Source organism: Prinia subflava, chromosome 4 (genome assembly GCF_021018805.1).
Source record: "Prinia subflava isolate CZ2003 ecotype Zambia chromosome 4, Cam_Psub_1.2, whole genome shotgun sequence".
NCBI classification, from domain to species: Eukaryota; Metazoa; Chordata; class Aves; order Passeriformes; family Cisticolidae; genus Prinia; species Prinia subflava.
Genome location: NC_086250.1, coordinates 53,180,793 through 53,192,428, shown reverse-complemented (window position 1 = coordinate 53,192,428; position 11,636 = coordinate 53,180,793). Strand labels below are relative to the sequence as shown.

General features: G+C 47.3%; 2 protein-coding genes across 2 annotated transcripts; both read right to left on the bottom strand.

Annotated features, from left to right (window-relative positions):
• Nucleotides 1-6,087: 6,087 nt before the first annotated feature.
• LOC134549432 (inositol 1,4,5-trisphosphate receptor-interacting protein-like 1) lies at nt 6,088-7,662 on the bottom strand. Its single transcript, XM_063394978.1, has one exon. It carries the CDS (start codon nt 7,660-7,662, stop codon nt 6,088-6,090), a length of 1,575 nt encoding a protein of 524 aa, XP_063251048.1.
• Nucleotides 7,663-9,842: 2,180 nt separating this feature from the next.
• On the bottom strand, nt 9,843-11,417 carry LOC134549431 (inositol 1,4,5-trisphosphate receptor-interacting protein-like 1). Its single transcript, XM_063394977.1, has one exon. The coding sequence runs from the start codon at nt 11,415-11,417 to the stop codon at nt 9,843-9,845; it is 1,575 nt and encodes a 524-aa protein (XP_063251047.1).
• Between the last annotated feature and the right edge of the window lie 219 nt (nt 11,418-11,636).

Genomic DNA, 11,636 nt, shown 5'->3' with positions numbered 1-11,636 from the left:
AGTTTAATAAGTAAAGCAAAAGCTAAACACACAAAATAAGGAATTCATTCACCACACCCCACAGACAGACAGCTGTTGAGCCATCTCCGGGAAAGCAGGGCCCCATCACGTGCAAAGACAAACACCATCACTCTGAACATCCTTCCACCCTTCTCCTTCCCCCACCTTCATATGCCATATGGTCTGGAATATCCCTTGAGTCTGTTGGGGTCAGGCTGTGTCCTCTCCCAGCTCTTTGTGCACCCCCAGCCTCCTTGCTGGTGGGGTTGAGTGAGTCAAGGCTTTGACTCTGTGTAAGCACAGCTCAGATACCATGAAAATATCTCTGTGTTATCAACACTGTTTTATCACAGATCCAAACTACAGCCCCATTCTACCTGATATGAAGAAAATTAACTTTATCACAGCCACAAACAGCACAATAATAAACTTACTTTTGGGATCAAATGAAGAATGATTTACAACACTATTTTTGATATAATAAATAGCAACAATAAAAAGATGAGAATTAAGATATAAAACATAAATTTAAAATATATATGTTACACTCATTTATGCTATTGAATGCTTATAATGGTATGAAGGTGCAGTCCTATTCCAAATGGATGTTCTTTGATTTATGAGTCTGAAGGAGAACAGTACTGAGCACAAATAGAAAGCATTGAAATCTATTACAATTAAATTTAGTCTCTTACGCTTCTTTACTTGAAGTTTAATCTCATGTTTGAGGCTAAGCATCAAACAGATGTGAAAATCCCCAGACATAAACTGGGAATTTCTGGGGTTTTTGCAAATGATAAACATTGGTCATAATTATTCCTGTTTCACTTAAAATTTAAGAGATACTCTGAATAAGCACTGCTATCATGGTGCATTGCCTGTCTGTGCTCTCAGGAGCTGGAGGAAAGATGAAATAAAAATAAACATATTTAGGAAAATCTGGCTGATTACAAAGAGAAATTATAATACCAAAATTAGAGGTAAAAAACCCTGTGAACAAGTAAGTGCTCTACTGCAGTTCATTAGATATTTTTTAAAAAAACAAAAATATATCTTGCAATATTTTAGCATTCAATAAATTGTTTTTAACAAATGCTAAATGGTGCGTGAGCTACAGCGTGCCTCATTATTACAAGACATTGTAAAGTTTTTTTTTTCTTTTTTTTTTTTTTTCACAAAGGTTACAGTCCTGTCCACTCTAGATCTTAAAAAGGCTTTAGGAAAGTCAACTGTAGTCCATGTGTTGGGAGGTTAGTGTCTATTGGAGAATCTCTGGGGATCAGTCCCAAGCCTTGTTTGCCATCTCCATAAGCGACTGATGAGAGAGAAAAATGTAGTATTAATGAATTAACAGACAACATTGAATAAGGAGGATTTTGAATACCAGCGAAGGGAAAAAGGTGCATATAAAAAAGTACCTTCTTTTTCCGGGCTTCTGGTACTGTGCTCTGCTTTCTGCTGGCTCTGAGGTAAAATGTGTCTCACTAAATCTTGATACTTGCTGCAAAATGCTGCTGAGAGAAGGGATAAGAGAGGACAAAAACCGTAAGAACTACAGAAAGCAACATATACTTAGAGAAAAGCATGATATAGATGGGAGTAAAATGATTTATGGACACATTCACATAAGGTAAGAAATGCTCTGAACAACTCATGTGCAAGAGGCCTGGATTGAAAGCAGCAGAAGGACGGAAGGAGAAATAGCCTCTATTAATATGTTTGTGACTTTTCTCTCTCCCACTCTACTATCCATCAGGTGGAACAAAGTGCAGTGATCATTAAAGCCTCTGCAAGGAAACACAAATAGATAACTAGTTTTTCTGTATTGTTGATTATGGATAGCACAATTAGTGATAAAGAGATGGGCACACAATGGTTGTATAAAAGATGTTAGATAGCTACGTCATGTAGGAGTGGGAGTTGCAATAGCAGGAACCTAAATAGATTGTGAAATACAAAAGCATATTGACTATGAATCAGCAAAGTATTCACTGCAATTTAGGAGAGCATTGACTTCTTTTCTCCTTATTGCAGCCAAATGCAACAGGGCAAACTGCCATCTGATTTGTTAGGGCTTATTTAGTACCTGTGAAGCCAAATGGAGTCAGCAACTTTCAGCAGCTTTGGAGGAAGTAATTTAATGAAGTCACAAGCAGAGAAAACCAAGGCTCCAGACAAAAATTCATTATCCATTGAATGCTATGCAACCTCCCCTTGAACTCAGCTAATTTCTCTCAGGTTTGTGCTGTGAACTTGGCAGTTTTCACATTTATCAGCCAGCACACTGTGCCGTTCCATGGCAATATCATAATGCAAGCTCCTTTATCAGGCTGTTAGATTATGAAGTTATCGACTTCAAAAATTACTACACCTAAGAAAAGTGTCTGTTTTAACTCTTGTATAATTTCCAATCTGGTAATTGTGGTCATAGTCATGTTAATCACTTCTCATTCTTTTCATATACTATATTTTTGCATTCATTGTCATGATTCTATAAATACAATACTTCTATTTTTAAAAAGTCCTAGAATTATATTAATTTATCAATGCCCAATGTAGTTATTTCTACTTCTCATTCCAGTTTAGATTTTCAAAACTGTTTTGTTAAAGATAAAAGTAACTCCTGCAAACTGGATACCATTTATAAGTAAAACTGAAGCTATATAGATCATTTGATGCATCCAATTTTAAGACATTTTCTGAATAAAAATACTAGGACACTAAAATGATAGCAAATTCTCTGAGGATCTCAAGGGGTTGTGTGTGAGCAAAGTCGGGTAAGTGTAAAAAGTAGCCTTTACAGAGATGACTGGTCTGATGCTCATAAAAGTCATTCATGTTTCATCTCCCAAGGTAGTAGAAACAACTTTCTCCTGAACATCCTCAAAACAACCTCATGGCCAACTGAGCTGTCGCTGCAGCTGGGCTTTTCACTACCTCCCTTAGTGCTAGACTTTCAGATTTTTGCCTCAAATCAATCACCAGGCTGTAGAACAGAGAATTCAGGTCACCAATATGTGGTTTCATGGTTTGTGCTTTAACACGTAAGTGGCTAATTCATGGTTTCATAGTTTGTCAGGAAACAACTGCAAAATAAATTTCCTGGAGTTTACCACCTCATATGGTTTTACGTGAAGGAATTACAGTGACACCCAGAAGACAAACTAAAAAGACTAGAGAATTATAAATAGTGCAGAGAAGAGCTGAAATAGAATGCCTCAGATTTTTCACTGGGCATGCTTATCCTACCAAAAAAGATCCTTTTTGAAAATGCCAGGTTTTGTGCAGGGGGAAAAGGCATCAACTTTTCAGGATAAGAAAGAAAATACAAAAATTGATCTTGTGCAGGGGAGAATCCACATGAGTACCCTGAAACTACTTTCCTCTAAGGCTATTGGTTAAGAAAATCCTACATTCCTAGCAATTGTTCTGCAAATCTAGCAGCTGAGGAATAATTCTGCCACTGTTTTCAGTCCAGCAAAAAGAGCTGAAATCTGTAGGATCTGTAACAAACAAGACTATTCTCACTAAAGTAATTACTCTTAAAGAGAGGTGCATTATTATTTTCTAAATGAAAACACTTCCAAGGAAAAATATCTAATTGGCTATTTTGTACTCTGGATTAATGATGAAAATAAATTTTAAGTGGAGTTGGGGTTTTTTTTCATTTTAAAGAAGAAATAGAAATTCAAAGAAAGAGCAAATAACAAAATTAGTACTCCATGTTTCTTTTATTTTGACTTGGCTCAAAGATATTCAACTGAACTTTCATGAGCTGCAGAACACTTTTTAGTGTTTTTTTAGTATTTTAGGTTTTTTAGTATTTTATTTAATAGAAAATCTGTTTCAGATAAAAGATATTGTGTAGTGTAAGAACAACATTTCAGACTACAGCAACCAAATCACCTATAATTAGATCAAACTTAAACAGGCCTTTGATTAAACAGTTACCTAAAAATTTATCATTTCTGAAGTCTAAGTTTATCCATATAACTATAAATATCCTTCTTCTCTTAGAGTGTAGCCAGTGAATCTAGTAAAAATTGCATTAGTGTTATCAAATTATTCTCTTTATTAAAAACCCAACACACAATGCAATCATATGCCAGCTGTGTGTATTTCAAAGTGCTAACACATCATGCCCGAACATTCTCAACCGAGAGGCTTACATAACAAATGTATGCGATGGTCTGTTTAATTTTGTAAACATGTTTGAATGTTTGAAGTTATTATATCAGCAAAACATCAAGCTGCAACTTTAGAAAAAAAATTAAAAGATTTAAGCACCCTAGAACAAATGAAACATATAACTTTTCCCACTCGCACCCTCAACTCCGTGAGAAAAGTAAGATCATTTTCTTTGACTGCCAGCCAAAAATTTAACCAAAATTCATCGTATTAAGATGTAAAGCAATAAAGCTTTACTAGAAATAAAACATATGTGATACAACAAAAAAGGTAGACCGAGGGGAAAAAAAACAAAACAATGGATTAAATTTCATTCATATGAAATCTTACTGCACTGAAGAATGAAAACAAGGTAGATTCTCATAGGAATAATAATACTCAACCTTTGAACAAGTCTCACTATAGATGGTTTAATGAGATGATTTATAAATTTAGTTGCTAAAAAAATTTCGCTTAAATTGACTATATTAAATCCATGACTAGAGGGCTGGGCCCTGCACGCAGGGGCAGAACACACGCCCCGGCTGCTGCCCCCTCTGCCCCAGCCCTCCTCCTGCCCCGTCTCCTCACTGCGTGTGCACTCACCGCTTGCCCAAGCTCTCCTGGGGCAGCAGCACCGGCTGGGGCCTTTTACAGCTGCCCCCATTGTGACACGGCGCCTGTGCTGTCACAGAGCCCAGAGCGCATCACAGGCCACCCCTGCCCGCCGTCCCCAGCCCAGCTCGGGGAGCCCATCATGGCCCTGGGCACCCAAAGCCTCAACAGACACCAAGTGCAGACTTATGCCTTGGGAACCCGGGAACCCCAGAGCTTCCCTTTACAAAGGAGGCTCAATTGCACCCCCCACAACCCTTGTCAAATCTAAATTTGGGAGATATGACCCATGGATGTTCCCAGTGTAAGGGTGCAGGCTTTTATTTATCATTGAAGGCAGAACGTTTTCCCTATGAATATTGATCTTGATAGTTAAGGATACTTTAGCTGTTTTGACCACCATGACTTCTGGTTGAATTCAAGAGGCCAAAGGAATAGCCCCGCTTCAATGCACCATGCAAGTTACTGATGGGCACAATCCCCATTTGAGTCACTTTGTCATTTTTTCAGGAAGTTGCCCTGGATGGCCATTCTTTAAGAAATGGTGGGTTAAATAAAAAGGACACATTTCAGGCAATTTGAGAAACTGCTCTCATTTTATTAATTTTTCCAACACAGATATCCAAATATTACTGGAAAACAGACAAGCAACCACAGTAGGGTCCTTGAATTCCCTCAACTAAGGGTAACTTTGCACAACAGTTATACACTAACAGCACTAAAGGGCCTCCTCCGGAAGACATAAACAAGTCTCATGAAAACTTGGACTACCTATTCTCCTAAAGTGCATCTACAAGGACCTCCATCCTTACAAAACCATTAAAGCTACAGCTCACTACAGCATAACTACATTAAGTCCCTAACAGCCTAGGCTTCCGTCTTTGAGGTGATCTAAGAACCCTCTCCTTACAAAACCATTCAGACTACAGATCACTACTCTACTAACTACACTAACTACATGACTCTACTAACTACACTAAATACCAAACAGGCTGGATTTCTGTCTTTGAGGCGATCCAAGCAACCTCCATCAGATTCACTCTCTTCTGTGAGGATGTGCAAGTGGAGCTACTTTCTGCCTCACAGGCTTAGGCAACATCACTGTTGTAACGGGAAGGTGAAGGGCATGGCAACTCCGAGACGTGTCCGCACAAGGAATCCATGTGCTGCAGCGTCTTCCTTCCGCACGGGCAGGAAAGCAGCTTCAGGATTGCCAGGGACAAAAGCAGGACTTATGCAGCGTTCACGTGGCTGCCATAGGCTGTGAGCCCCGCCAGCAGAGCTCTGTACAGCAGGGAACTCCTCTCAGTGGCTGGAGAGCAGCACCCAGAGGCGATAGCGCAGCTGACCATAGGCGTGCACGGCCTCTCTGTGGGCGGCCGGATCTCGGGCCAGGTGCTCAAAGAAGTTGAGCGGCTCAAGGCCTCGCATTGCCGGCGGCACGCTGATCTTGGCAGGAAGCCTCTTGCTGCCCAGCACAAAGGGCTCCAGGCGTTTCAGCTGCAGGCAGCGGCCCAGGTATGCCATGATGGCCCAGAGCTGCCGTGCAAATTTACTGCTGCGCCACCGGGACAGCGGGACGGTGGTCAGCACGTGCATGACCACAGTCTTCCAGACAGAGCTGGAGAAACCTGTGCCCCTGAGGAGGCAGGTGAAGACCTGCAGGCATTTCAGGGCCAAGCGCTCACACGGCACCTGCCTGGCAATGTGCCGGAAGAATTTCACCTCGGCCACAGCGCACGTCTCGGGCCACGCTGTGCTTGGGTTGAAGTCGGCCCCGGCGGGCCGGCTTCTCCCAAAGGTCCTGGAGACGCCTTCCTGGGCCTCTGCGGTCTGGCTGACCACAAAGATGTCGGAGTCCCCATGGCGCACCCCAAGGAACACCTCCAGCGTCAGGCTCTTCTGGCCTTGGCTCAGCCGCAATTGGCAGGAACGGCTGCAGGGCTGGATCGCCAAGTGCCAGGAGCCTGACTGAGGCACGTGCGGCCACGAGGATTTCACCAAGCCGTGGAACCAGCGGCAGGTTTTCTCCACGTCCAGGTAGGAGCCGGTGCACAGTGTCTTGAGGAGGCTGCGCTCAGGCTTGCGCTGCAGCTTCTTCTGCGAGTGGTGCAGCAAGCACAACAGCTCCTCGCCCTGCTGCTCCCTCTGGCACGTGCACACCAGCTCTACACGGACGCTGAAGCTCCTTGCTGCCATCTGCCCTGCACTGTTCAGCTCTAAGTAGAAGGTGTGCCCTGGCGGGGGGTTCAGGGGGACTAGCACACGGTACACCCCATCCCACTCACGGGGACTCCAACCCTCAAAAGCACTGCCCACCCCAATGGCTTCCTCAGGCACCGGGTAGAAAGTGTTGCTCACGCTGTCCACAAAGACACGCCTCAAGCTCTCCATCAGCTCAGCTATCACTGAGCAACCTCTCTCCAGCTCCTCCACAGCCCAGTCTATGCGATCCACTGAAAGGATGCCTTGCTTATTTCCACCATCTCGCCTGTCTGCTCTGTCTTCCATTCCACCACTGCCGCTTTCTTCCTTGCCACCATCACTGCCTTCTTTTCCACTGGCTGCCACGTCACCTTGACCGTCTACTTTTCTATCCTCGTTCTTGCTTCTCTCCACATTTACACTGCCCTGTTCTTCATCCTTGTTTCTAGCCTTGCCATCCTCTTTTAACACTGCCTTCTTTTCTTCCTCAATTGCAGCAAAGCCACTATGGTCCCCTTCCTTCCCACCATCCCTGCTGTCTTCCTGCCCACTCCAATCACGGCCTCTCTGTTCACTGGCATCGCTGCTTTCCTGCACCTTCACATCTGTGTATTCTTCCTCTCCATCTACACCGTCTTCACCTTCATTTATGTCATCACTGTTGCCAGCCTTCATATTCTCACCACCGGTTGTTTCTTTGTTTCCATCCTCTTCTTCCTCCTTTCCAGCATCCTGGTCTTGCTCCACCTGCACATCAGTGCCTTCAATGCTGTTGTCACCCTCTTCTTCAATTGCAGCCACAGGACTGCTGTCGCTCTCATCTCCACTGCTGCTGTTGTCTGCCTCCATAGACAGATCAATGTTTTTCTTGCCTTCCGTTGAATCAACGCTTCCTTCTTCCTCTTCCTTTCCTCTCTCATCTCCTAAGCTCTTGCAGGAGCTCTGGTCCTTGCTGCTGCTGCTGGCTTCCCAGCTCCTTCTCCTGCAGCTAAACCACAGGATCAAGAGGAGCAGGACTCCAGCAAGAGCGCAGAACGGCCACTGCTGCAGAGCACCAAAGAGCGCGGCTCCCCAGCCCAGCTCCTGCTGCTCCGGGGGCCCCTGCTCCAGCTCCTGCAGCAGCCGAGCCATCTCGCGCTCCAGCAGCTCCCGACGCTCCTGCATGCGCCGGTGCGTGGCCTCATCCAGCCCACCGCCAGCAGGCTGCGGGTACTGCATCAGGCTGTGCACCAGCACGAAGAGCAAGGCCAACAACGCCATGGTCTGCAGGGGGACACACGCAAGGGGTTCAGTGGGGCCGCAATGGAGACAGACACTGGGGGCCAGGAGCCGCAGCGAGGGAGCGGCGGCAAGGACAGGGCCCCGGGCAGCTGGCAGGCGGCAAGGCCTGCACCGCTGCCCCCGCAGGCCCCGGGGCCTGAGCAAGGCGCTGCCGCCAAGGGGCTGGGCCCTGCACGCAGGGGCAGAACACACGCCCCGGCTGCTGCCCCCTCTGCCCCAGCCCTCCTCCTGCCCCGTCTCCTCACTGCGTGTGCACTCACCGCTTGCCCAAGCTCTCCTGGGGCAGCAGCACCGGCTGGGGCCTTTTACAGCTGCCCCCATTGTGACACGGCACCTGTGCTGTCACAGAGCCCAGAGCGCATCACAGGCCACCCTCGCCCGCCGTCCCCAGCCCAGCTCGGGGAGCCCGTCATGGCCCTGGGCACCCAAAGCCTCAACAGACACCAAGTGCAGACTTATGCCTTGGGAACCCGGGAACCCCAGAGCTTCCCTTTACAAAGGAGGCTCAATTGCACCCCCCACAACCCTTGTCAAATCTAAATTTGGGAGATATGACCCATGGATGTTCCCAGTGTAAGGGTGCAGGCTTTTATTTATCATTGAAGGCAGAACGTTTTCCCTATGAATATTGATCTTGATAGTTAAGGATACTTTAGCTGTTTTGACCACCATGACTTCTGGTTGAATTCAAGAGGCCAAAGGAATAGCCCCGCTTCAATGCACCATGCAAGTTACTGATGGGCACAATCCCCATTTGAGTCACTTTGTCATTTTTTCAGGAAGTTGCCCTGGATGGCCATTCTTTAAGAAATGGTGGGTTAAATAAAAAGGACACATTTCAGGCAATTTGAGAAACTGCTCTCATTTTATTAATTTTTCCAACACAGATATCCAAATATTACTGGAAAACAGACAAGCAACCACAGTAGGGTCCTTGAATTCCCTCAACTAAGGGTAACTTTGCACAACAGTTATACACTAACAGCACTAAAGGGCCTCCTCCGGAAGACATAAACAAGTCTCATGAAAACTTGGACTACCTATTCTCCTAAAGTGCATCTACAAGGACCTCCATCCTTACAAAACCATTAAAGCTACAGCTCACTACAGCATAACTACATTAAGTCCCTAACAGCCTAGGCTTCCGTCTTTGAGGTGATCTAAGAACCCTCTCCTTACAAAACCATTCAGACTACAGATCACTACTCTACTAACTACACTAACTACATGACTCTACTAACTACACTAAATACCAAACAGGCTGGATTTCTGTCTTTGAGGCGATCCAAGCAACCTCCATCAGATTCACTCTCTTCTGTGAGGATGTGCAAGTGGAGCTACTTTCTGCCTCACAGGCTTAGGCAACATCACTGTTGTAACGGGAAGGTGAAGGGCATGGCAACTCCGAGACGTGTCCGCACAAGGAATCCATGTGCTGCAGCGTCTTCCTTCCGCACGGGCAGGAAAGCAGCTTCAGGATTGCCAGGGACAAAAGCAGGACTTATGCAGCGTTCACGTGGCTGCCATAGGCTGTGAGCCCCGCCAGCAGAGCTCTGTACAGCAGGGAACTCCTCTCAGTGGCTGGAGAGCAGCACCCAGAGGCGATAGCGCAGCTGACCATAGGCGTGCACGGCCTCTCTGTGGGCGGCCGGATCTCGGGCCAGGTGCTCAAAGAAGTTGAGCGGCTCAAGGCCTCGCATTGCCGGCGGCACGCTGATCTTGGCAGGAAGCCTCTTGCTGCCCAGCACAAAGGGCTCCAGGCGTTTCAGCTGCAGGCAGCGGCCCAGGTATGCCATGATGGCCCAGAGCTGCCGTGCAAATTTACTGCTGCGCCACCGGGACAGCGGGACGGTGGTCAGCACGTGCATGACCACAGTCTTCCAGACAGAGCTGGAGAAACCTGTGCCCCTGAGGAGGCAGGTGAAGACCTGCAGGCATTTCAGGGCCAAGCGCTCACACGGCACCTGCCTGGCAATGTGCCGGAAGAATTTCACCTCGGCCACAGCGCACGTCTCGGGCCACGCTGTGCTTGGGTTGAAGTCGGCCCCGGCGGGCCGGCTTCTCCCAAAGGTCCTGGAGACGCCTTCCTGGGCCTCTGCGGTCTGGCTGACCACAAAGATGTCGGAGTCCCCATGGCGCACCCCAAGGAACACCTCCAGCGTCAGGCTCTTCTGGCCTTGGCTCAGCCGCAATTGGCAGGAACGGCTGCAGGGCTGGATCGCCAAGTGCCAGGAGCCTGACTGAGGCACGTGCGGCCACGAGGATTTCACCAAGCCGTGGAACCAGCGGCAGGTTTTCTCCACGTCCAGGTAGGAGCCGGTGCACAGTGTCTTGAGGAGGCTGCGCTCAGGCTTGCGCTGCAGCTTCTTCTGCGAGTGGTGCAGCAAGCACAACAGCTCCTCGCCCTGCTGCTCCCTCTGGCACGTGCACACCAGCTCTACACGGACGCTGAAGCTCCTTGCTGCCATCTGCCCTGCACTGTTCAGCTCTAAGTAGAAGGTGTGCCCTGGCGGGGGGTTCAGGGGGACTAGCACACGGTACACCCCATCCCACTCACGGGGACTCCAACCCTCAAAAGCACTGCCCACCCCAATGGCTTCCTCAGGCACCGGGTAGAAAGTGTTGCTCACGCTGTCCACAAAGACACGCCTCAAGCTCTCCATCAGCTCAGCTATCACTGAGCAACCTCTCTCCAGCTCCTCCACAGCCCAGTCTATGCGATCCACTGAAAGGATGCCTTGCTTATTTCCACCATCTCGCCTGTCTGCTCTGTCTTCCATTCCACCACTGCCGCTTTCTTCCTTGCCACCATCACTGCCTTCTTTTCCACTGGCTGCCACGTCACCTTGACCGTCTACTTTTCTATCCTCGTTCTTGCTTCTCTCCACATTTACACTGCCCTGTTCTTCATCCTTGTTTCTAGCCTTGCCATCCTCTTTTAACACTGCCTTCTTTTCTTCCTCAATTGCAGCAAAGCCACTATGGTCCCCTTCCTTCCCACCATCCCTGCTGTCTTCCTGCCCACTCCAATCACGGCCTCTCTGTTCACTGGCATCGCTGCTTTCCTGCACCTTCACATCTGTGTATTCTTCCTCTCCATCTACACCGTCTTCACCTTCATTTATGTCATCACTGTTGCCAGCCTTCATATTCTCACCACCGGTTGTTTCTTTGTTTCCATCCTCTTCTTCCTCCTTTCCAGCATCCTGGTCTTGCTCCACCTGCACATCAGTGCCTTCAATGCTGTTGTCACCCTCTTCTTCAATTGCAGCCACAGGACTGCTGTCGCTCTCATCTCCACTGCTGCTGTTGTCTGCCTCCATAGACAGATCAATGTTTTTCTTGCCTTCCGTTGAATCAACGCTTCC

Excerpts from the sequence above, each read along its gene's own strand:
- LOC134549432 (XM_063394978.1), bottom strand. The coding sequence starts at position 7,662 with ATGAAGGCTGGCAACAGTGATGACATAAATGAAGGTGAAGACGGTGTA.
- LOC134549431 (XM_063394977.1), bottom strand. The coding sequence starts at position 11,417 with ATGAAGGCTGGCAACAGTGATGACATAAATGAAGGTGAAGACGGTGTA.